General features: G+C 47.2%; 1 protein-coding gene across 1 annotated transcript in view; it reads left to right on the plus strand.

The window, feature by feature from the left end:
• The window catches only part of TRAPPC12 (trafficking protein particle complex subunit 12), a 100,787-nt gene that overhangs the window by 32,613 nt on the left and 41,750 nt on the right, over positions 1-26,424 (plus strand). Inside the window, 2 exon segments of the mRNA XM_017860308.1 lie at positions 11,225-11,338; positions 13,784-13,922. Of these exon segments, the coding sequence (XP_017715797.1) occupies positions 11,225-11,338; positions 13,784-13,922 (253 nt within the window).

Here is a 26,424-nt window from a genome sequence, read left to right on the forward strand (position 1 = left end):
AATTTTTTAGGCTAACAATGACATTTGCTTTTTATTTTTTTTGCTAGTGAAGATCAACTCACTAGTAAATTATAATTTACATTTATTTGATTACTAGCATGGTTAAGCATTGGTCTTGTAGTGCTATGAATTTACTGTCTGTTCCACAATTTTTTGTGCATGCCAAGTGCCACACTAAAGAAATGCTTTTAGAAATTAAAAAGCAATGCATTAGATGAGGCCACTGCCCCAAGGAGCTAAAGGAGAGATAGGAATTAAGAATAGGAGGGTTTCACCATGAGCAGGAAAGGCACCTTTAAGATCAGGTTTCAGGTTGGGCATGGTGGTTCACACCTGTAATCCCAGCACTTGGGGAGGCCGAGGCGGGTGGATCACCTGAGGTCAGGAGTTTAAGACTAGCCTGGCCAACATGGTGAAACCCCGTCTCTACTACAAATACAAAAATGTGCTGGGCATGGTGGTGGACACCTGTAATCCCAGCTACTCAGGAAACTGAGGCGGGAGAATTGCTTGAACCCAGGTGGCGGAGGTTGCAGTGAGCCAAGATCGTGCCATTGCACTCCAGCCTAGGCAACAAGAGCAAAACTCCGTCTCAAAAATAAAAAAGAGAGATCAGGTTTGAGGTTGGTTTCAGGGTACTCATCTTGCAATGAGCAAGTGCAGGTGAGCTCTGACTGGAGCGGGGGTGTGTGAGGGCTCGGCGACACCGAGCAGCCAGCCGCACCTTCGTCTAGAACGGACTCACTGTCATCTCCCACTCCAGGGTGGCCAGCTGAAGACTGGGCCGTCATCTGTTCTGAATCGTTGATATAATTGTGTTTCCCATGGCCTGTTCTGTTGCTTTCGACCTGGTCAGCACGCTCACAACTTTGATGAAATTGGAATGCCTTTCACACAGAGCCAGGCAAATCAGTTGATAAGTACAACCTGAAAAGGCCCAACTTATTGGACACAAATGGGAGTTGTATGACCACAAAAGGAAGGAAAATATACCGCGTACAGAGATCCTGTTCATTTGTTACTCAAAGTAAATGGTGGTCTTCACTCCCAAAGATGCTTCCAGAAGAAAACAGTTGAACACTTTTAGTGCAAAAGGACAACTCCGGGTTACTGGTAGAACTTAACCGTTATTTACAGTTTCTCTTCTTAACTGTTTATAACTTTTGTTTATAAAAACTGGCAGTTTCCTTTGTCTAACCACTGCATTTCCTCTTTATCTAGGACTCTTTGGTTTTTCTGTTGCTGTTGGTACTGCTTTTATTTGTGACAGGCAAAAAGTCGACTCCTTGGACTCAAGGGAATATGTTCTTGGTTTCTTTTATCCTGGGACAGCTAGTCATCGTAGCTGCAGAGGATTATCTCATTATCTTCATTACTCATTGTCATCCCAGAGACCCTTGATGAAGAGCTTTTAGATAAAACGAGTAGAGTGTCATTCAGCCAGTTCCATAGCACCAGCAGCTCTTGTTGAATGGTGTTCGGTTAGTGAACAGTTTTATAGTTTCTGAAAAGGTGACACATGTTCAAATATCAAATTAACAAATAATGTGTACGTGTGTGTGATTGAATTTCATGCAGCCATTATAAATCATGTCCCAAGACAATATTTGAGGATATAAGAAAGTTTGAGTAAAGGATACAAAACAGTGTATGTGTTTTGAAAAGAGATGACAAGGATGCGTCTGAGAATAACACTGTGTCACTGTCCACAGCTGACTTCATACTTTACTGTTTGTGTTATTCCACAGTGTGCACGGGGATGCGGTGGTAGATAGGGGTGTTCGCTAACTCTGTTTAAGCAGCTAACCTGCCTGACAGTACTGTGAGTGTTTAAAAGGTGTCAGTTTGCGTCATCATCTCACCAGCATGTAGCCAGCTCACCAGCACCCACGACCTTAGCCTGCTGTTTCTGCTGTGTCCTCCCAATTAGCTTACGGTAGTACCCATTTGCCCTGGCCAGAATCCAAGACTTGTACCTCCTAAATAATTCACATGAGTGTTTGTCTCCTCCACCCTGCCCCTCTGCTCCTGTGCTAGTTCAGGCCTTGTTTCTTTGTGCCTTGTTCACGAAGCCAGCTCAGTATCCTTTTTATCCACATGATACCCCGCAAAGAATTAGAAAACTAGGTACCCCTCAGACATTTTTAAGCTATCTAAAATGTTTTATCATAAATTTAAATGGTTTCAAAGGATATAATTTTTAGCACATAGTATGTTGCATATGTGATTTAATTATATTTCCATCAGCACGTAGGACTGCAGATTCAGCTCATTCAGTTTTGGGAAATGTGACCCACTTGGCAGCCAGTACCCATCGTAACCAGTCACTCAAACCAGACACGTGTGATCTCAAAAGAAATCTCACTTCGTCGTGTGATCCAGATAAGCATGGCAGTGGGGTCCTGGCAACAGTCGCTTCACTCTGGATTTAGTCCTTAGAATTCATTCTCTCCCCTCCAAGCCGCCCGGGTTCTTGTCCTCCCCTCCTGCCTGCTACCCTGGGGTCTGCCACTCTGGGGTCCAGCCTGTAGCTCCAGCTTCAGCTCAGCCTCACCCCCACCATCCCCCGACCTCATCCTCCAGCTGTCCCCGCTCTGCAGTGCCTTGAACGTGCTCTGCCATGTGTTGGCCCGTTTCCTCCTGAATCCTCAGGCATCAGTGCCAGCAGTGTCCTCACAGAGCTGTCAAGTGTGTCCAAGCTGTGCCGCTTGTGCCTCTGCCCTGTGAGGGACGGCATCCCCTCGTTCACGTGCATTGCTCTTGTTCATCATGTGAGACTCCCTGCCCCGTGCCACCGGTCTCGGTGTCTCCCACGCTGGAGTGTCCGTATTTCATAAACACACATATGTGTGCGTGTGTGTGTTTCATATGGACATCACATACACTGGGCCTTCATATCTACAGGTTCTGCATCCACGGATTCCACCGCCCGCAGATGGGAAACACGGTGAGGTGTGCACAGCAACCTTTCAGCCGTGGTTGGTTGAATCCACATGTGTGGAACCTGCAGATACGGAGGACCGACCAAGGACTTGAGCAGTCATGGATCTGGTATCCTGGGGCTCCTGGACCCGTTCCCCAGCAGATGGAGGGTCTGCTGCTTGTGTTTACACATGTGTGTGTATGTAGAGTCCCCAACTTCTGTGGTTTGACTTACGATTTTTCAACTTTATGATGGTGCAAAAGCACTCCCCACTTGGTGGGAACTGCGCTGTGAGCACCCATACGCTATTCTGTTTCTCACTCAGTGAATTCAAGAAACGACATGAAATGTCCCACACTTTATAAAGCAGGCTTTGTGTTGGCTGATTTTCCCAACTGTAGGCTAATGTAAGTGTTGTGAGCATGTTTAAGGTAGGCTGGGCTGTGCTGGAACATTCAGTAGGCTAGGTGGTGCATTCACTCCTTTTCTTTTTATTTTTTCCGAGATGGAGTTTGGCTCTGTGGCCCAGGCTGGAGTGCAGTGGTGCGATCTCCACTCACTACAACCTCTCTCCTGGGTTTAAGTGATTCTCCTGCCTCAGCCTGCCAAGTTGCTGGGATTACAGGTGCTCACGCCACACCTGGCTAAGTTTTGTATTTTTGGTGGAGCTGGGGTTTCACCATGTTGGCCACGCTGCTCTCCAACTGCTGACCTCAGGTGATCCACCCAGCTTGGCCTCTCAAAGTGCTGAGCCACCGTGCCCGGCCTGCATTCACTTATTTACTTTTTTTTTTTTTTTAGACAGAGTCTCACTGTCGCCCAGGCTGGAGTGCAGTGGTGCAATCTCGGCTCACTGCAAGCTCCGCCTCCCGGGTTCATGCCATTCTCCTGCCTCAGCCTTCCCAGTAGCTGGGACTACAGGTGCCCACCACCACACCTGGCTAATTTTTTTGTATTTTTAGTAGAGACGGGGTTTCACCATGTTAACCAGGATGGTCTCGATCTCCTGACCTTGTGATCCGCCTGCCTCAGCCTCCCAAAGTGCTGGGATTACAGGCATGAAACACCGCACCCGGCCCACTTATTTTCAACTCATGGTATTTCTAACTTACGATGGGTATGGACGGAGCATCTGTATCTGTGTTGATGCACTGTTTGGTAGCCGTATGTTCTGTATGACTGTCACACCGAGTTCATCTTTGTACTCCTGTTGTCTGATGTAGGACGTACTTCCTCTTAGGTGCTCAGTTGATGCTTCTTAAGTGAGGGAGTGACTGGGTGCTTCTGTTGACAATATGAACAGCAAGCTAAGCCCGCTCCGCCAGCCCAGCCTGCCTTAAGAGCTGTCTTGTAACGGCTTTGCCTCACCGGCATTCACACTGTGAATTCACACTGTGCCTTCCCCAGGTAGGTTTCTTTATTCCCTTACCCGAAAAATCAAGGGCATTCTGTGAGCTTTCCTGTGTGTCTGCAGGGCAGGTCTGTCCTTGGAAGCTAAGAGCAGAAGCACCGCAGGGCCCCCACCCCTTCACTGTGCCCTCCCCCTGCCCCTTCACTGTGCCCTCCTGGGCAGCCTTCCTCAGCTGCAGGGCAGATGCTCTGTGGTAGCTGCTCCCGCTCCTCTCGGGAGGGCCTGCCTTTCTCCCTCGCTGGGTTACCTCTCCCCGGCACATGCTTCTCCCAAACCGGTGTCTTCTCTCCTCAGCTGCAACCTGCCATCTGCACGTTTACCAGGCACTTTCCCGTTTCTGTTCCACCATCGTGTCATTTTTTGTATCTTCTGTCATTTTGTAAAACCCAGCTCATCTGCCTGCTGCATCTCCACGTCCGGCCTGCCCTGAGTGGGTAGAGACAGGTTCGCGCTATCCCTTGGATTTCCACGTTAGTCTGTTATTGGTTAGTTTGTTTCCGGGTCTCTCTCACCCTCTAGGGAGCAGCCACGGCACCGCCTACCCCCTCCGGGCGCCGGCTGCTCGCTGCTCTCTTGCTGCCTTGCCGGATGATGCAGCGCCTGACCATGTACGGTCTTTAGACTGCCCCAGTCAGTCTGTACACTGCAGCTAGATTTATTTTCCAAACATTTTATTTCAAAATGCATTTCTCTGTTTAGAAGCACCTAGTTGCCTCTCTTGCCTGGAACTGAAATCTCACCTTTGTGACCTGATGTTGGAAACTTGCCCTGGCTTCTGGGACCTGGCCCTCTTCATCGGCCTTGTGTGCCCCCAGCCTAGCACAGTGCCTGGCCCACAGCAGGCAGTCAGTAAATGGCCGCTAAGTAATGGATGAGGAAATGCAGATTTTGCCAATATTTATTCATTACCTTCTTTGTTCTCCTTTCCACGAAAATTAAAACCTTAAGTTTCTCATTTTTAAAATGATCATTGGCCAAGCGTGATGGCTTACGCCTATAATCTTAGCACTTTGGGAGGCTGAGGCAGGCAGATCACCAGAGGTCAGGAGCTCAAGACCAGCCTGGCCAACATGGCGAAACCCCATCTCTACTAAAAATACAAAAATTTGTCATAGTGGCAGGCACAGTGGCTCGTGTCTGTAATCCCAGCACTCTGGGAGACCAAGGTAAGTAGCTCACTTCAGCCCAGAAGTGCAGGACAAGCCAGGGCAACATGGGAAAACCCCGTCTCTACAAAAAATACAAAAATTAGCTGGGTGCGGTGACACATGCCTGTAGTCCCAGCTACTCGGAGGCTGAGGTGGGAGGATCACTTGAGCCCAGGAGGTCAAGCTGTGGTCGCACCCCTGCACTCCAGCCTGGATGACAGAGCGAGGCCCTGTCTCAAAAAAAAAAGTCATAATAATGCCTACTTTATAATGTTGTTATGACCGAAAATAATAACAGCACACGCATTTACAGGGCTAACGGTCCAACAGTTCAGCAGGGAAGACGTATGCGGAGAGGTTATGAAGGTACCGCGCTGCAGAGCCCTGGGGAGAAAAGCTGGCGTTGCCTGCGCGCTCACCAGGCTCCCAGCATGGTTCTGAGTACTTCACCTGTATTAACTGTTAATCCTCACTAGAATCACGAAGAACTATTAATACATCCGTTTTACTTACCAGGTACCAAGGCACAGTTTAGCAGCCTGGCTGGGGTCAGGTAGCTGAGAATGGCTGAGGAGCGGTGACCTGGTAGTCCTCCTCCCAGACCCTTCCCTTCACCCCGCAACTCCAGGGTCAGCAGGGGCGGCCCAGCCAGTCCAGGGGCCCCTCTCTTCCCCAGTTCTTCTCCCAGGCCGTCTTCTGGCTCTTGTGGGGGCCACTTCTCCCGTGGTCACGCTTGGAGCCTTAATGATCACCCACACCCTACACAGCTCCAGCGGCACATCTGCCATTTCCTGAGTGCCCTCTCCCGCCAGCCAGCTGGTCAGTGTGGCATCCACACCCACCTGTGGTTCTTCTGCCTTCCTGCACGCCGTGGCTTACCGATCTGCTCGCTGACTGTGCCTATGCACCTCATTACTTCACTTCCTTCTCTACCCAGCGTGGTTTCCATGATCCACATCTCACACATGCCTTTCCCAAATCCCAGAATGCCTGCTCCTTCATTCTTCCACTGCACACATCTCAGATACCTGCGCTCTTGACAGGTTCAGCCTCCAGCTTCCTCTGCATGGACACCCAGCAGCTGAGGCTGCGGGAGGATTTCTCACATTCAAGCATCTGCAGTGACGCTTGGCAGCATCAAGTGGATCATCAGCACTGCAGGGCCTTCCTGCCAGGTTGCTCTGGTCTCTCCCACTGCCCTTTTAGACTGTCTCTACCCCTCTCAAGCCTCCCACCCCTCCCCTTCCTCCTCACTTTTAAAGATGAGTGACATTCCCCCAGCTTTGGAGCCAAAACAGAGTTCTGGTAGCACCTCACGTCCCTAGTCCTGGACACACACCTGCTGAGGTCGGCGGGCAGACTGTCCTCCCCGCCGACGGCCCTCGGCCCGCATGCCCTGACGCCTGGAACCTTGAGCCATGAGTCATCCTTTCTTCTTAATGTGTAATCAGCTGTTCTCCAGCTACAGCCTCCTCCTCTGTGTTTTTACACACTCAGGCACTTGCTTAAACACAGACACGGAGTGTCTCACCTTCTGCGGCCAGTGTCGGCCTTTCCTCCCCTGGCACCCCGGTCATGCCGACTTCCCTAGAGGTTCCTACAGCTGCCCACCTCTCTGCTTCCCTCTTCTTAGTTTCCACAGATATTTTTATTATTGTTTTTTTTAAGACAGGTTCTCAGTCTTGCCGCCGGCCTGGAGTACAGTGTCATGATTTCAGGTCACTGCAATCTCAGCCTCCTGGGCTCAGATGATCCTTCTACCGCAGCCTCCCAGGTAGCTGGGACTACAGATGCCACCACACGCAGCTCATTTTTGTTTTATAGAGACAGGGTTACACCACGTTGCCCTTCTTGAGCTCCTAAGCTCAAGCAGTCTGCCTGACTCAGCCTGCCGGTGTGCTAGGGTTACAGGCGTGAGCCACCACGCCCGGCCTTTCCACAAATCTCATTCTCGTCTGATTCCAGTCCAACCAGCTCTCAACAAAGCTGCTAATGGCTTTATCTGGAACCTGCCGGATGTTGAGTTCCTCTGTGGGCTGCCTCTTGGCGACGTCTGCTCGCTGACCCTCTGGACAAATACTCACCTGCTTCTGCCACTCTGCACCATCAATATAAATAATAACTGAAATTCACAGTAATCAGTCATGAAAGAATGAAATGGAAAAACATGCCAAATGCAGGCCCCTGCTTTGTTATCACGGCATGCCGTACCCGTAAAGTTCTCTGTCACGTGACTGCAGGAGCCTCTCCATTCCTGTGCCTCATCCTCGGGTATCAGTCACAAGCCACTTGCGGGCTAAAGTCAGCCCACAGTCATCCTTGAAGTCGACAGAAATGAACTACTGAGCCACGAGGGGCCTAGACTTGGGATCCGCCAGCATTTTCTGTAAAAGGCCATAGAGTGAACGTTGTAGACTTCCTGGCCATACGGTATCTGTCCAGCTACTGAGCTCTGCTGTGCATGCCTAGCTCTTCCATGGTAGCACAGAACCTTCTCACCGTGCAGGTGCACAGGAGGCAGGCCTCTGGGCTCCTGTGAGCTCTGCCCACCAACTCAGGCAGTAGGGGGTGGGGGGCGTCCACAGGATGTGCACAGATTGCCAGCACCAGGCCTGGCTGCTGGAACATCCTCTTCATAGCTTTACTCACATCTACACAGACGCCTTAAGTTCACCCCATCAGTGCAGGGAGACTGGGGCCTTCAGATGCTGTGGCCTGTGCTCTTGGAAGCCTGCAAAGGCCAGCACACCCGACCCTCCTCTGCCTCCCCTCCTGTGCCACCCATGCTCACCTGCTTCCCCAGCCTCCCCTCATCCTCACCTGCTCGGCCCCTCCTCCACCTCCTGCCTCCGGCCACCTGGTCCTTACTGCATCCCCTCGGGCCCTGCACCCTGCCCTCTGCTCCCTGTGCCCCCCAGTGCCTGCTCTCGCCAGGCTTTGCACACATTCTGTCCTCTTCGAGGGTCTCTGCCCCCCTCCTCCTCCCTGATTAACTCCTGCCCGTCCTCACCATAGGGCATGTCCTGAGGGAAGAGGGCCTCAGCCTCTCTAGCAGGACAGGCCAGATCCTTAGGCGTAGGGAACCGGGAAGGGAGCAGTTATTAGTTGCCCCTGGATACAGAGTCTGCCTAGATGCATATATAGAACTGGTTCAGACTTGGCACAATCTCTTTCCCTCTCACTCGTTCACATTTGCAATTCAAAGAGAATATACAGAGCCATTTGTATTATATAAAGTGATTATTGCATTGAATTTAGACTAGAGAAGGCATTTGGAGATTGTTTTAGTAAATTATCTTAACCAATCTAAAAATATTTCTGAACTGTCAACCAGAACACAGAAATCCTGTATTACTTGCTGTAGTGTGGACGGTTTGGGGGAACGTGGCACCGATTTCATCTTCACCATCGATCAGTGGTTCTCTGACTGGGTCCAGTGGCTACGCACCAGCTAGTGAAGGAAACCAGACTCCAACTGCACGATGTATGCTCTGGTCTCCTCCTTTCCAAAAAAAAAAAAAAAAAAGGCTACAAGATATATTTTAAGAAATCTGAGTTGTCTTGCTAATATTTGCAGCTCGCTGGTTGGTGCCATGGAGGCCGGTACTCACTGTCAGGCTGTGGCAGGTACAGTGAAAGGAAAAACTGTGAGAGAACGGTGGAAAGTTCACCAGACAGTGAAACGCATGCCAGTTGGAGTGGCTGAAAAACAGAGCACGGACACCACCAAGTGCCGTGGGATGTGCAACCGCAGGACCCCGCGCTGCTGGGGAAGGCAAGGTGGCGCGGCCACTTAGGAGGACAGCTTGGTGACTCCTGCAACACTAAACGCACTCTTACATACAACCCAGCACTCCGGTGACTGCACTCCGCTCCTGGACATCTCACCCCGTTGTGCCGAATGCTTGTATCCACACAAGAATCTGCCCAAAGATGTGGATGCCAGCTTTATCCATAGTTGCCAAAAACTAGAGGCAACCAAGAGGTCCTTCCGTAGGCCAGTGGGTAAACAAACTGGTAATCTGGACAGTAGAATGTTCAGCATTTTTTAAAAACGAACTATCAAGCCCTGAGAAGACCTGGAGGAAACTGAGATGTCTGCAGCACCAGGTCCCCCGGCTGCTCACTCAGAGCCTGGCCCGTCCCCCGGCTGCTCACTCAGAGCCTGGCCTGTCTGAAGCTCCGGGCCCAGCACCGGTTCCTTCCCTCACACATAGAGTTTCACTGGGCACGCACACGCCAACTCTGGATTGATGTAGAAACGGTTTGGGAATTTTTAACAGCATCGTTCACATTTTTAATGCCTCCCTCCTGCCTGGCACTGTGTTCAGCACTTCCATATATCTTATTTAATTGTCACATCTGTAAGGTGGTACAGATGACCTCAGCTCTGTAAACTCAGCCATTGCTGAGCCTGCAGTGTGAGTGTGAGGCCACATGTCAGAGCCCCGGAAGACACAAGCCCCACTCTCCTGCCTGCAACACAGCCCCCCCCTGCCCCCACTGCAGCTGGAATTAGAGCAGGTCGTTAGCTCCCACCTGAGGAAGCCCAAATAAAGGACTGCAGAACAACTGTAGTGCAAAGCTGAGACTCATTTCCCTCCTAGGCGCTTCGTGAGCAGGCCCTGAGTTCTCTGTGTTCGGGCGTGGAGTGCAGGAGGTGTGGAGAGGGAGCAGTGCGTGTGTGAGCTAGTACACAGAAGTGTGTGGCAGGCTCTACCACACATTTTTAAAATATGTAAACTCCTAAACTTCTTGTCAGAGAAGTGCTTGGCATGCACACAAAATCATTTAGCTAATTCTTGAGAAACATATTGTTTAATTGTCTGTCTCCCTTGCTGGATCATCCACTAATGAGTGCTCGCTCACTAACCTCCCCGCCAGCCTGGCAGTCTCTGTCAGGCAGGAGGTACTTAAAGCATGTTTATTGACTGGCTGCAGAAATGAGGACATCTACAGTATTCAAAGATAGTGCCCATTACCTTGAGAAAAGACAGAGTGAGCATCCACTTTTAGCTTCTGAAAAGGTTTAAACATTCCGACCTTCTTTTCCCATTCATTTGCCTAACGGCCATCCTTTCTGTATTGCACAAGGGCAAAGATGAACACAGAAGTCTATACGAATCAGCCAGTGTGTCGGTACCAGCCAGCCTTTCTGTGTTGAAGCCGTAACGTTACGCGATGTGAAAGTATGCCGTGCATTGCCACATGGGCCTGGAACATGTTGTGTTCACATAGTTCATTGATTTTTTCATATTGATAAATTAGAATTATGAACATATAAAGCCACTTATTTTATAGTCACATGCAGATCTTACAGATACAAATACATATGTCCAACACATAGCATAAAATTTCCTTATTGATTTTAAATTGACAAATCTCAAGACAATCCTGCTAAAAAGGAAGCCAGTCGTATAGATTGAGAGATATGCGGAGCTTTCCAATTAAAAGCCTCTTCCCGATGTTCTATCAGTTGCTAAATGTTACTGTTTTTATGATTTGATCAGCGCGAACTGTATCTCACGCTTGGCTCTCTTATTGCCTAATTACACGTGCAGCGTTGACAAATGGCATTCCCCTCTGTGCTGCCAGCACACTGACCTTGTCATGATTACTAATGGCTGGCTGACGCTGCTTCCAGCAAGGTGAGCAGCTGTAGCCAGAGGCTGTGCGTTTGGGTCATGGATTCCACCATGCCTTGCATGTGTGTTTGGTCACATGTTCTGCCATGTCTTGCAGAGCTGCAGAAACTGGAGGGCAGCAGTGGACCTGTGCGGACGTCTCCTCACAGCCCACGGCCAGGGCTACGGCAAGAGCGGGCTGCCCACCAGCCACACGACAGATTCACTGCAGGTGAGAACACCTTTCAGGGGCTGTAGTTTAACCTGGCTCATCACAGTTTGGGGACATGGACAGGACCATGGCCTTTCATGCCAGTAACAAAAAGTGTATTTTCATATCCTGCTTCTTTATCTCCTAATTATGTATATACTATACTGGGGCACTGGAATCCTCACTTTGACCCATCAGGACGCCTGTGCGCCCCAGAAGCACGCTCACAGGTGCCCACACTCGGTCTCATGGTGGGACCAGCATGGCTTTGGGTCAGCAGGCAGGTTCGCCTCACGACTGGCAGCAGCAGCTGACCTGTGCGGGGATCTGGGGTGTGTCTGGGCCCAGTAGGAAACAGTGACAGGAGCAGTTGGTTCTGTCTACCCCAAGGACGGAGAGTCCATGTGCCATGGGTTTGCTCCTCCTGGCATATCACTTGCTCTGAAATTTAAAAAAAAAAGAAAAGGAAATGCACAAAATAGACTTGTGAACAAAAGGAAACTCATCTGAGAAGAAGGAACAGCTGCAAACGTTGATAAATTCTTACCTTTCCCTGGGGAGTTTTTCAACTGTTCTTCTAGCTTACATGGGAATCCCCCGGGACTAAACAGATCACCAGATCCTTCAGAACTGTGATGAGCTTTGGAAAGGAGCAGCTCTGGGGAGCCCTGACAGCTTAGCTATTTCTAGCAGGCTGCTTCTCCTTCTTCCTCTTCCCGCAAGACCTGACAAGAAGAGCCGCTTTCCCCCCATCACCTGTCCGTCCACTGGTTTGCCAAATCCTAGGCTGTTTTTCTATCATTTCTCTCCAACCCATCACCACCCGCAGTTCAAATTCTCATTGCAGTGTTGCTTAAGCCTCCTATGTGAACTTAGTTCAAGTTTCTTTATTCACATTCATTCCATAAACTACCTCCAAAAAAACTCTTAAAGCACACTTCTGATCATCTCACTTTCCTGCTTAAAAACTGCCCGGCACAGTGGCACATGACTGTAGTCCCAGCTACTGGGGAGACTGAGGCAGGAGGGTCACTTGGGCCCAGGAGTTCTGGGCCGTAGTGCACTTTGCCGATCACGTGTTGGCACTAGCTCAAGACCAATATGGTGACCTCCTGGGAGCCAGGGACCACCAGGCTGCCTAAAGAGGGTGAACCACCCTCCTTTCCAACTAGGTCTGAAACGGTGCTAGTCAAGAGCTGGATAGTTTCCCATTGCCTACCATGCGAAATTTCATCTTCTCGTGTGTGTGTGTGTGTGTGTAATGAGAACACTGAAAATCTGTCTTAGCAATTTTTAGTATACGTTGTTTGTAACTGTGGTCACCGTGTCTGCAATAGATCTCTTGAGCTTATTCCTCCTGTCTGACTGAATTTTGTGTCCTTTGACTAACATCTCTCAAACCTCCGCTGCCCAGCCCCGGCACCCACCGTCTACTCTGCTTCTGTGAGCCCAGTGTGCTCAGATTCCGTGTGTAAGCGAGGTCATGCGCTGTTTGTCTTTCTGTGCTTGGCTTGTTTCATCTAACGTCATGTCCTCCAGGCTCATCCACATCACGAACAATGGGATTCCCTCCATGAAAGCTGAGTGGTATTCCACTGTGTGTAGTGCCACGTTCCTTTATCCATCCATCCCTCAGCGGACACTTAGTGAAATTCACTCTTCTCATCAGTAAAGTCAGATCACATTAGGTTCCCCTTTTAATCCCCAGTCTCTGGCTGTGCAGCTCTCTGATGCAAATTCCCACCGTTTTCCTGAATGTACCCCAGATGCTGCCAGAGCACACTGTTCTCTCGTACGTCGTGTTTTGTCCACTCTGTGCCTTTGTCCTTACGTTCCCTGAACGAGCCTGTGGCCCCTTGAAATTCCGCAGCCCTGAGAGCTGCCCTCAAACACAACCCATCCCCGCGCGTCCGCTCCTTCCTGCTCCCGTTCCCGCCGTCATTCCCCCGCCCTCCACTAGGCGGCGCATTCCTTTGGTGCCTTTCCAGCTTCATGACACCTAGCACAGTGCTTTGCACACACACCTGCTCGGTAAGCAGTGTTTACTTATTAAGAGTAAACAGTTACGTAAAATTATTCACATTGTTATTAAGCTCAATAGTAATTTTTTTTTTAGAGACAGGGTCTTGCTATGTTGTCCAGGCTGTACTCAAACTCCTGGGCTCAAGCAATCCTCCTACCTCAGCCTCCCGAGTAGCTGGAACTGCAGGCGTGAGTGATATCTCAGAATTAAATATTCAGCATGTTTCAAATGTCGGATTTTATTTTTCATGACCTCACCTCGCAGAGTGACCATGTTCTGCTTTTTTAAACACGATTGTGTAAATATGCAAAGATAGGAAGTTAGGTTCGCCCTTATTATAATATATGAGAAATTAATCTCTAACACCAACTTCATAAGGAATAGCAATTTCTGAACTGGATATGTATAGATAACCTATTGTTTCCATTGTATTTTGTTTTTAGCTCTGGTTTGTGAGGCTGGCACTACTAGTGAAGTTGGGCCTTTTCCAGAATGCTGAGATGGAATTTGAACCCTTTGGAAATCTTGATCAGCCAGATCTTTATTACGAGTACTACCCACACGTGTACCCTGGGCGCAGGGGTAAGGCCATGGTATTTAATATTTGTACATTTGTATGTGTTTTGCTCTGGTTTGCTTTGATTCATACATAGTTTGGTAGCCTCAGTTTTCCTTATTTATCCAGTCTTGAAAAAAATCAGGTAAGTACCTAGCAACAAGCCTTGACTTACAGAATGCTCCCACTCAGATTTACCGAAACACTGACCTGGAGGTGCTCCCTGGTGTGTCTGTTTGTACATTTAGCAGCCGTGTATCTAGCACCTGCTGTGTCAAGGCAGCATGATTTGGTGCAGGGCCCGGGTGGTAGGCGTCTGAGCTGTGCTCCACAGGGAAGAACCGTCCCATCTCGGGACCTGATGCACAGAGAAGCAGAGCAGTGAAACCAAATGTGTCCGTGCCATGTGGCACACGCCGCGGCATTTTCCATTCGTCTCTATTCTTATTTAATTTATTTTTAAAATCTGGTTGTGACTCACCCTTTGGGTCACAGTCACGACCATGGTTTGGAAAACACTAGGCTATAGCAGGAGAGTGACAGGAAATCAACAGTTGGGAAGGGAGAAGACGGGTTACGGAGAGCCTTCGGCAGCACTGGGAGCCTTGTGCAATGTGCGTCTCTTGGTGGAGAACCTTATAAATATGTTTGAAGCCCCTCATATGTTCTTAAATAGAAAACAGTCCCGGCAGGATGTCTCATGAGGGCAGTGTGAGCAGCTGTTGAAAGCCCAGGCCCTGTTGTCAGGCATCCCCAGTTACATCCTGGTATCCCCATTGACTCGTGTAGCCTTGGGGGAGTTATCTGACATCTCTGTGCCGCAGTGTCCTTTTCGGTAAGACTGATATGCCAATCCTGCTTGCTTCCTGGATTGTCCTGAAGATTAAATGATGTCATGTGTAAGTTGCTTGGAATAGTGGCTGCTATCTAGTACCAACTGTATTTGCTGGTTTTCTTTCTCTCTTCTGAATGTATCAGTGACACGGGAAAGTCTCACACTGCCGCGTTTTGCAGGCTCGATTGTCAGCATTTGTTGGCTGTGGCAGTGGAGCTACAGAGAATGGTCCTAGGTGTCAGGAAATGCAGAGCCTGATCGGAGGTAGAAAATATTTAAAACCGGCAGTACAAGAGATGCAAAGGCCTGATGAATAATGAAACAATCATTCCTGTAGAAGGCTCAGAAAATTTAAATACACATTCTATTTAACTTGGTTGATACTAGTAAGTAAATAGATGAACTCAAAAGGCTAGAAGTAAAAACAGATCTTTCATCTTCTTTGTGTGTTGTTTTTTGCTTAAAACTCAGCTCTGTTTCTTTGGAGGGGCATAGGAGCGAATGCAGACGCCGGCTTTCTTTATTCCCCATGCTCTCTCCTTTATCATCTTTACCTTCCTCCAGGTAGGACAGGCGGGAATTGGTCCATATTACTCTGAGTTATCCTGGAATTGATGGAGGTTTTTATCATTTTCAGTATAAAGTATTGTTTGGCCTTTAGTCTCACTGGTATTAAAATTGTTTATTCCTTCTGACTAAGGGAATTTGCCCCTCGTAGAAAAGAAAAAAATGGAAAGGGTAACTTCTAATAACTAAGATAGGGCATACATCAGAGAGATTGTCTTGATGGGGCTGGCTTGATTTCATGGAAGTGAACCAGCCAATCTAGGTAGCCACAGAGTGCGGAAGGACCAGCAACACCACTGTCGCTCTCGGACGTAGGACTCTGTGCCATCCAGGGACGCAGATGCCAGTCCTTAAAGTGCGACACTTCCTGCCCACCCACTGGCCTGTCCAGTCCTGCTAGCCTTCCACATGACCAGGAGGAACAGACCAGAGCCAGGACCGCTTGATGGTGCGTGTTCAGGAGCTCTGTCTGCCATGGCGTGGCCAACAGGTGGAGGAAGTGGGGCCAGAGGGTCTCAGGAACTTGCTGAAGGACCCTCACTGATGTTGCTGGCCAAGCAGGCCTCTGTCCCCAGGAGTCTGGCTTTTGCGGCCATGAGTTCGATAAAGATGTCTTGACTTCTTCCCTGAGGTCTTCTCCCAAACTCCAGCCAGGAAGCTGCCCGGTGGTCATGAGCGCTGTCCTGGAGGAGCAGGGCTTTATCTGTCCCCTCTTCCCAGGAGTACGTCTCATCTACGTCCCTCCCAAAGTTACGTCCAGTCTGCTTGTAGGTGGTTCCCTCATCCACCCACGAGTTTGGAGAGATACAACCATTGCTGGTTGTTCAAGGGATACTGTTCTACCTTGTAAATTAACTGGGCTCCCTGATTCTGTCATGTCCCTTTCTTGTCTCCACTTCGTCACCAATTTGAGGGTCATCCTTTCCATGTAAGACCAAATTTCCAGCCCAGAAAGAATGGGGAGGCTGTCACTTGGTAGGTTGTGAAGAAAAGGTGGGAAGGTTAAAGGCATTGTTAATTGGGGAAGTTTGAGGGTGTTTCTATTTAATCAATTAGGCCTGGTAGCTATCATAGTCAAGAAACGGCTGCTGTCCTATTTCGTATAAGGATTAGCTTTGTTTTCCCCCAGCATAAATAAAACCATTCCTTCCCCCTCTGCCTGACTGCAGCCTGAGCCTCTCCTCCAACCCGCCCTTCCCACGTCGTTCATAGTCCCAGGACAGGGCTGGACCCAGGTCTGTGGGACTCTGCCAGGGCTGGGGACTGGGACTGGGACTTGACAGCTGATTTTAGGCATTTTGTCTGCTGCTAACAGAAAACTCAGGGCCTTGAGCACACAGGCCTTAATTGAAACCACCAGATACCCTGAAGGACAGAGCTGCACCAAGTGCTCTGGTTTCCTTTCCTACTGAGGTCCGTGTGAATTATAGATTCAGAATGACTCCTCTTACATCACCTGCTTCTGAATGTATGACAGGTGTTTAAGAATGAGTGTGACTGAGAGGCAGATAGTTCCTATGATGACCAAATAAACATCGCCAGCTCGGCTGGGCACAGTGGCTAATGCCTGTAATCCCAGCACTTTGGAAGGCCGTGAAGATCTCAAGATCTCTTGAGGCCAGAAGTTCGAGACCAGCCTGGCCAAAATGGTGAAACCCCGTCTCTACTAAAAATACAAAAAATTAGCCGGACATGGTGGTGCACACCTGTCATACCAGCTACTCAGGAGGCTGATACACGAGAATCTCTTCAACCCAGGAGGCGGAGGTTGTCGTGAGCCAAGATCAGACCACTGCACTCCAGCCTGAGTGACAGAGTAAGACTCTTGTCTCACAAAAAAAAAAAAAAAAAAAAAAGCTCTGGCTCCCACTGGTCTCTCACCTTTACCGCTGGTCATTCAGGAAGGCCCAGCCTCACCTTGCACATCCTATTTTACAGCGTGCTGAAGACTCCGTGGCACGGTTTACCCATCTCTAAGGAGAGGATGTTGATGGAAATGACACGGAGTGCCATTTAAGATAAAGAATCAAAATCTGTGGATTTAGTTAGAGAACTACCTGTCATCTTTCCTCCTCATTTTGAGGACATTTTTTCCTAAGGATGTTCAGTCAAGCCTAGAAAACATGCTTTGATTCTTCCTGAAATTAAATTGCATTGGTAAATGGATAAAGAGAAGATAGCAGCTACGCATCATTAAGCAGCTAATTTAAATTATGAAATAGACATAAATCATACATATATTTTAGCCAAAGTGTATTAACATTCATCCTCAATAATATGCTGGATGTTTACCAATTTTTCTTCCCATTTTGTGGTGTAACAAAGCATAAATGTAAGATTTTGATTCATTCACTTCATTTTAGCTTGCAATATATAAGCAAAGCAAGTTGTTAAAATGTGCTTTAAAAGGAGGCTATAATTATAAAAACAACTTTTATGAATGAGCTTTAATATATTTCATGTAAATATTGGGTGTAATTTTTGCCCATTCAGAATATTCATAACAAGACATGTAATGAATCGTGTAAAAATCATGAAGGTTTTTTTAAAAAAATTCATCCAAGAAGGGAACAGTATTATGGTTGATGTATTTATATGTCACATCTCGCAATTTCAGTCAGTTGCTTTCAGCCACCCCCAAAGCCCAGCCCCGATTCTGACCCTAGTGCTGTCTTTCACTTGGTTGTTTGGACGCTCCCTCCTGCACACGGGAAGAATCCTGAGGACTACAGTCATGAGACCAACCCAGCCCCGCCCCCGGAGCTGAGGACTGTGCGGTTCTGGATGGGACCCCCAAAACCACAAGAAGCCCAGATAGCACTGACTCTGACCTGGGTGTCCTCTCTTCATCTTCCTTTCTTGCTCCTCAATCTCCACCCCCTTTTCCTCTGTTCCTCTTCTACTGCATTCATTGCTTCTTGCCCTCTCAGACCCTACGCCCATCCCCAGAACCCAGGGCCCAGCCTCATCCATCCCCAGAACCCAGGCCGCAGGCGGTGGAGTGGAAGCTGCTTGCATCAAGCCTTTTGTCGGAGTTCATTTCGTGGGTTGTGGGGCAGTCATTGAAAGCTCAGATTTGTGTTCAGAAGCCAACTGGCTGGGGGTTGTGAGCAGATTGTCCACATCTTTTCATTCACTGGAAGTCCTCTGTGTCCCTGCAGGACACACTTAAAGACTGTGTGGCTTTCGTTCCCTGAGACTTCACACATAACTTGGCAACTGAGCTCTTCTGTCTAGAATTGTCATGCGGCTTCAGGAAATTCAGAGGATCGGTGTTGGTCATACTGGTAGAAGATGTCAAAACAAGAAGAATAAAAATAGTGTGCAGAAAACTTGCTCATAGCCACTGTCTTATCGCTGAAAACTGAACTTCACTTGCATAGTGATACCCTGTATCATGCATCTCCAGGGACAGAGAAAAAGATAAATATATCTTCAAGTTGCCTGTCCTGTTCATATTTCTCTGATTTTGAAATAGAAGTTCCCTATCCGCGAATTCTTCAGAGAGTTGAGGTAGAGTACTCTTTCATTGCACAGGATGTCACTGTTGTTTCCAGATGGATTTGTGCAAATTCAGGTATTTGATTTTTCTGTGTTGCCCACGTCTATTTACTGTTTACTTTTACTTTACTTTTTTTTCTGTTCTAATAGCTTTTTAATAAAAGGTATTTACTTTTATTCTAACCCACTACTTCTGTACCTTATGAGAAACTGTTTTGGGATCTGGTTGAATCCACTCTTTGCTTAACAAAAATTGATATTTATTTAACTGCAAATATTAAATACTCAGACAATTAACGAATTTTTTTCATATTTGCCTTAGACCTTTTTTGTAACAAATGAAATCACCCATTGCTGATACAGCCTGTGAACCTCCTTCCCAGTTCAGTCCCTCCCAGAAGCAGTCACAGTCGTGGTGTATTGTATAGCCTTCCAGATCATGTTTTTACATATTTGCTTCATACACACACGTATACATACACACAGAGAAATATATGTATACAGAGAGAGAGTATTGTCTTATAAGCTTTGTAAATATACATCATGTGCACATCATTCTTCATTTGCTTTTTTTTTTTTCCCCACTCTCCATTGTTCATATCCATCTGTACCCGTATCCATAAAGATGAACAGTTAGGATCTTTCCAGCTCTTGGCTGTGATGAGCAGTGGGGTTACGGACATCTTTGTACATTTCCCGTTGTACATGTGGAGTTCGAGGTGTACATTTAAAGTGGCATATGTGAAAGTGGCCATGCTAATTTCCACTCCCAGCCACAGCCTGTCAGTTTCTGTCCCTCCACTCTTGTATAGGTAAAGATTGTCAAACTTTCACCAGTGAGTCTAAAATTCTACCTCCTGTCGCAACTGACGTCTTTCTGCTGAATTATGTGTCCTTTGTCGGGGTTTCCTCCTTGGTGACTCACTCTTTCATAATCTTGGCCTGTATTTCTATTGGGTTATCTTTGTTATTAATTGCTTGAGGTTCATTCTATATAGTAGGTATTTAATCCTTCATCTGTTAATATCTTCTCTCATTCTGGGAAATACTATTTGCAACCCTGAAAAAAAAATTCTAATTTAAAAATACAAACATAACCTTTTTTGTTTGCAACATAACACATTTTAGGAGTATCTTCTTGATTCCACATACTGTTATATCAGGAATAATAAATGCAAAGAAATCATGCCTTTGTCATTCCCAAGTAGGCTGAGACAAGTAAAGACATTTACCAGACAGCTTTCCAGAACGTTTCCTAAGGGAGCTCTGCACGCTGTTGCTGGGACAGTCCGCTGGGTGTGGAGGAGCTCTGCACACTGTTGCTGGGACCGTCCGCTGGGTGTCGAGGAGTTCTGCACACTGTTGCTGGGACAGTCTGCTGGGTGTGGAGGAGCTCTACACACTGTTGCTGGGACCGTCCGCTGGGTATGGGAGGAGCTGTGCACACTGTTGCTGGGACCGTCGGCTGGGTGTGGAGGAGCTCTGCACACTGTTGCTGGGACAGTCTGCTGGGTGTGGAGGAGCTGTGCACACTGTTGCTGGGACCGTCGGCTGGGTGTGGAGGAGCTCTGCACGCTGTTGCTGGGACCGTCCCCTGGGTATGGGAGGAGCTGTGCACACTGCTGCTGGGACCGTCGGCTGGGTGTCGGGGAGCTCTGCACACTGTTGCTGGGACAGTCCGCTGGGTATGGGAGGAGCTGTGCACGCTGTTGCTGGGCCTGTCCGCTGGGTATGGGAGGAGCTGTGCACACTGCTGCTGGGACCGTCGGCTGGGTATGGGAGGAGCTGTGCACGCTGTTGCTGGGACCGTTCCCCGGGTGTGGAGGAGCTCTGGGAGATGCGGCATTGGGAAGAGAGTCTCCAAAGCCGCTGATTTGCCGCTCTTCACCTGGAGCTTCCAAGAGCTCCGAGGCAGCGCTGCGGAGTCCCTTGTGCACACCTGTCAAAGATGCTCTCTCTCCTGGCATAGCCTTGAGGCCTTAGGCCACCTGCTGCCCTCGCCGTCTTCCATCGAGTGCAGTGGGATGCACTTAACGTGAGTGCTCCGGGGATCACCTCCCACAGAGTCTTTGGCCCTGTAGACAGACATCCTCTGTAATCTCCCCACAGCACGGCCATCTGCCTTCACTGGCACCTCAGCATCTGCAGGGAGCATCCCTGTCCCAGGAAATCTCCTCATCCACCCCAGAGGGTGGTCGCCATGGACACCAGCCTTTTCCCAGCACCAAAGTATTTTTATTTTTGTTCATCTTAAATGTTGTTAACTTCATAATTACTATTCACGTTAGGGCTTTAAAATACCTTTCCAAAATCCTACAGAGTTTCTCTTTTGAGGGCCATTCTTCATATCCCCGTCCTAGCCTTCTTTAATTTTCTTTTAGTTTTTTTTATTTTTTAAATTGTTACACTAGTACAGATTGTTTCTCCTGTTACAGGGTTTGCAGTCATGAAAAGTGTTGGTAGGGATTGTATCTGTGAATAATATTTCTAGATCATTCATTGCATTTTATATTAACAGCTTGCATTGGTGTGATACATTTGTTACGATTGATGAACCGGTATTGGTACAGCATTATTAACAAATGTTCATAGTTTACACTTGGGTTCACTCTTGTGTTGTACATATTCACTATGTTAAAGAAAATTAAATGTCCATTCCTGACAAGGTTAATTTCATCCTCTCTCAGAGAGTTAAATTTTCCAGACCCCACCACCATCTTTTTAATCTGTTGTTTGGAATTACGCTTCTCGTTCCAAAGAAACATTCACAATGGCAGCGAGCATGTAAACTTTCCTAGTGCTTTGAATTTTTAAAGTACCACGTTCTGCATTAAATTGCTCACTTCAAGTTTCCATGCAACTAGAGGGAAAATAGGCCCCTAAAAGATCTTCCCATTGGAAATAAAGCAACTTGATTATCTTCACTATGCTGTTTAAGAAGTACAGTGCTGCTTCTAATACTAAATTCAGATCTGTATGTTTAGTCTAAGTTACAAGAGCTGTAATGACTCCACACGAAATTGTACTTCAGAAGTGAATCCTTACAGATTACCTTCAAGTCAAATTAAAGTGGATGGGGCAAACACTTCAATTAACCGGAATCACCCTACTCACCCCTCAGTCGTCTGCTCCTCTGTGCACTTAAGAATCTCTCTACTCGTCCCTCAGATGTCTGCTCCTCTGTGTGCGTAAAGGCACACTGTCACTGTCACTGGGCCTTTCGTCCTTTTTCATCCTCCCTCCAAAATCATGAAATTCACATTTTGAGTTCTCAAATTAAATTCTGAAACTTTTTTTTTTTTATCAACACATAACCATACATGATATCTCAGAATTAAATATTCAGCATGTTTCAAATGTCGGATTTTATTTTTCATGACAAAGTTACCTCACCTTGCAGAGTGACCATGTTCGGCTTGAGTTAGATTTCCAGGTCACAGTGCTTTGCATCGGAACTCCCGAGTGTTGATTGTTGGACACGTGATTGATGCTTTATTTGTTTGGAGAAGGCTCATTAGTTCATCTTACTGCTTTTCACTTTGCTCACTGTTTTTATGAAATCTAACATTCTCAGTCTTTTCTTAGAGCAAACCACTACAAATATGGGAATTTTCAGCTTGGGGCTCCATATCTACCGTGAGAACACCCAAATGGAGACCTCTCCTTACCCTGTCTGCACTAGATACGGGCCTTGGCCAGTCACTGGGCTGTAGCTGAAGCCACACGTGGGTTGCACATGGCTGTGGCAGACTCATACAGAGGCAGTGACCCAAACCTCAGTTTGTCTTCATGCTTCAGGGCTTTGGAGACTTAAGTGAATCATTTATATTTAAGGTATTTTTTTCTCTTAGGACTTTCTCACTGTTTTTTTGTTGTTTTTAGTTTTTTTTAATTTACAATGCCACATTTAACTCAAAAATGACTTGTTGAGAGCTGTGACACTGTGTGCTTGGCCGGGCACAGACGCCAAGCAGTATCCCCACCATTGAGCAGAGGGAAACCAAGCGCATGGCTTATGCTGCCTGCTGAGGTCAGGACAGGAAAGGACACACCAGCCATGCAGAGACAGAGGGAAATAAACACAAAGCAGCCTTCCCAGCAACGCGTTCACGTAACTTGAAAATGAGACGGAAATGCCAGGGCAAACTTGTACGTTTGTGCCTTTTTTAAGAAAGGGTAAAGCTGTTAAAATTGGGCAAAGGGTTTGGAAGGCTCCACAGCCACGTTCTCTGAGGCAGGTGGCACAGGCATCCAGGCATCCTCATGTCACACCCGCTCTGGCCTCATGGCAACCTAACTGCATCTGGGCCCTTACGCCCTAGTTTGCAGGTGACACAAAAGGCTGCAGAGAGGATGTGATCCACCCAGCACAAACAGCTAGTGAGTGGCAGAAGGTAGCATACCCCACTGAAGGGAAACTGAAATGCCATCTTTTTCCCTTTGATTTTTCACTGCCCAGCACCAAGGCCCGGGCAATTCCTAGCACGTTTCTCTTTTCTATAGTAGTAGTACGGATTTTCAGCACAACAAGGTACAGTCTGAAATAAATTTTGTAGGAGTATTTTCATTTAATGTTTTCTAAATGATTAATGAGAACACTTCTACAGTATTTATACCAACCTAGATTTTGGCAGGTCACAACTATACATTTTTCTGGAATCTTCCAGAAAAATAGATCCACTAGGAATTGTTTTTCCTCACAGATTTTGACTAGCTTCTCCTTTTTTTTTCCCCTTTCCAATGTTCTTTCTCCCTGCAGGAGAAAGATAGGCCTCAGGGCTGGTGTGGAAGCCTTGCATATTTTATCTCACTTGACAACCACCCTCAGCATGGAGGATTTCACTGAGATTCCCAGGGTGGCTCTTCAGAGACAGGGGCTAGGTTTGGTGACTGAGAGAATCAGCTTAAAGGTATTTTTATGTGCATTTACTTACGACAAAAGTCTGAATTACACCAAAGCAGCTTCTGTATGTATCTTGTTGAAGAGGGGAGTGGTTTCCTTGAGGATGCAGAGCCCATAGCTCTCATTGTGTGCACAGGGCGCAGGCCCTCCTGCCCAGCGCCAGGAGCTGCTGAGTAAATGTCAACTCAGTGAAATTCACACACCCCACCTGGAGCGCACAGGCGGTTTCTCCAGCTGCTTCCATTTATTGTTTTAATTCTATGATCCATATATTTTTTTCTAGGAAGGAGTGTTTTTCTTTCTGATTTAATTCCCCACATTTTTCTCTATCATATGAAGTTGTAGATATGTTTTCCTTCGGATTTTATTCTTTTAAGATTTTAACCTGTGCGAGACTTTTCAATGATACAAGTCAATGAGGAGGAAGATCTTTTCCACTTCAGTCTTCGCTTTGCTCCAGGTATTGCTAGGAAAGGCACAAACAATGACAGCATGTTTAAGGAAGAACCTGGCCGGCTTGGATCACCGCTACCGTCATTCTTGGTTTTGCATCTACCTGGGGAGGGCCCAGCTTTTAGGTTCCCACTGAGGGAAGCATGAGAGAGGATTGCTTGGGGGATGCTGCCAGAGCTTCCAGCTCACAGTCTTTGCAGAGCGGCTGCCAAGTGGCCTGGTGGCCGTATGTTGGCAGCTTTTGATGAATTGGGATTAGGGAATGTTTGTTTACTTGATAACTGAGTATCTACAAGGAGAGGTGGCAGCGTGAGGGAATAGTGCTACCATAATGAGGACACAGCCATCTCTTCCCTGCCACAGAACCCCAGGCAGTCCCCTTCAGGCTGCAGTTTTCCGTCTGGACTGAGGGACTGGCCGGTGGAGCAGGAGGAGCTGATCACCCTCCATGGGAACGAGGATGTGCAGAAGTTTGAGTTACTGTGGTTTTTATGTTCTTCTTTTTGAGATGGAGTCTCACTCTGTCGCCCAGGCTGGAGCGCAGTGGTGCGATCTCGGCTCGCTGCAACCTCCACCTCCCAGATTCAAGCAGTTCTCCTGCCTCAGCCTCCAAGTAGCAGGGATTATAGGTGTGTGCCACCACGCCTAGCTAGTATTTGTATTTTTGGTAGAGACAGGGTTTTCGCCATGTTGGCCAGGCTGGTCTCGAACTTCCAGCCTCAAGTGGTCTGCGCGCCTTAGCCTCCCAAAGTGCTGGGATTACAGGCATGAGCCACCGCGCCCAGCTGAGTTATTGTTAACTGTTACGTGGGGGGCAGGGGAAGGGCTCATTATCATTTTTTTAAATAATATTAACATATTTTCTTTTTAAAATGTTAAAATTTAATTCTGAAAGAATTTTGCTACATGAGTGCTAGTTTTAATTATGATTTTATTCAATATGTCCCCCAAATGTAAGGAAGAAATGGGTAAATTTTGTTCACAAAAATATCCTCCCCACCTCCCAAAAGCAGTAGCAATGGGAGCACCTTAGCACGTGGGAGATTTGAAAAGAACCTGGAAGTCAGGTTTCTTGGAGGAGGAGGATCTGACCACAGCTCAACTCCACCTGCTCCAGCAGCGCAGAGTCCACAGGTACAAGCAGGCATTTGGTCCCCAAGGCCTCACAGAAGTTCAGGCAGAATTTCATCACCTTCTTTTCCCTTAACCCCCATTTAGGCTTTAAACGCCTGTGTGGTTTTTAAAAGGGTGGAGGTAGCAAGGAAACAATGTATATCTAATGAGGGACATTTTCCTGTGTGGTATGTAATGAATGTGCTATATGTAGTACTGATTACCTGTTACAATTAAGGCAGTGTATACTACTGATGACCTGTTTTAATTTGATCCTAAGGAAGGTCTGTGCATTTTGAGACATTAGAAAAATATAATTGATATTACCTGATAACCTTTGAGTTAGCGAATTTTAATTTCACATCAGTAAGGTACTGTTTTAGAGCAGTGCTTCTCCATCTCAGCGTGCACAGGAATCACCCAGCCTCTTGTGGTGGGCAGGCCCTGATGCAGCAGGTCTGGGCAGGGCCTGAGATTCTGAAGTTCTGACAAGGACACAGGTGACAAGACTGCAGCTGGTCAGAATGTACCTTTAATCAAGTATTAATATTACTCTTTCAGCTACAGCTGGCCACTATATTTAATAGTATTTCTGACAATAAAAATACATATTTTAAGTTTCAATTTGAGATCCCAAGAACACAGTCCTTCACCCCAAAGAAATGGATCTGATTTTATCTTTTTTTCATGTGGCAGTCCCCATATTTGAACCACACTCATTAAAAACTCCATTTTCCATCTGATACCTCGGAGAGACCATCTTTATTGTATATTAAATTATATATGTAGTTAGGTTTATCTTCCCTTTTTGTAATTTACAGAAGAATCGAGTAGAGTTCCATATACCCTCTTTCTTCTGCACAGTTTTTAATAACATCTTGCATTTTATTAATAAGTATAAAATTTTGCATTAGCATAGTACTTTTATTATAATTGATAAACCAATATCGGTACATTGTTATTAAAGTACATAGTTTACCTTAGGGTTCACTCTGTGGGTTGTCCATTCTGTGGGTTTCAACAAATTAATGACATTCCGTGTTCATCATAGTGTCATGCAGAATAGTTTCACTGCCCTGTGTATTAACCCCCCCGTCACCCCTGGATTAATCCCCCCACCACCCCTGGATTAATCCCCCGTCACCCCTGGATTAAT

This window comes from Rhinopithecus bieti, unplaced genomic scaffold (genome assembly GCF_001698545.2).
Source record: "Rhinopithecus bieti isolate Rb0 unplaced genomic scaffold, ASM169854v2 scaffold_51905, whole genome shotgun sequence".
NCBI lineage: Eukaryota > Metazoa > Chordata > Mammalia > Primates > Cercopithecidae > Rhinopithecus > Rhinopithecus bieti.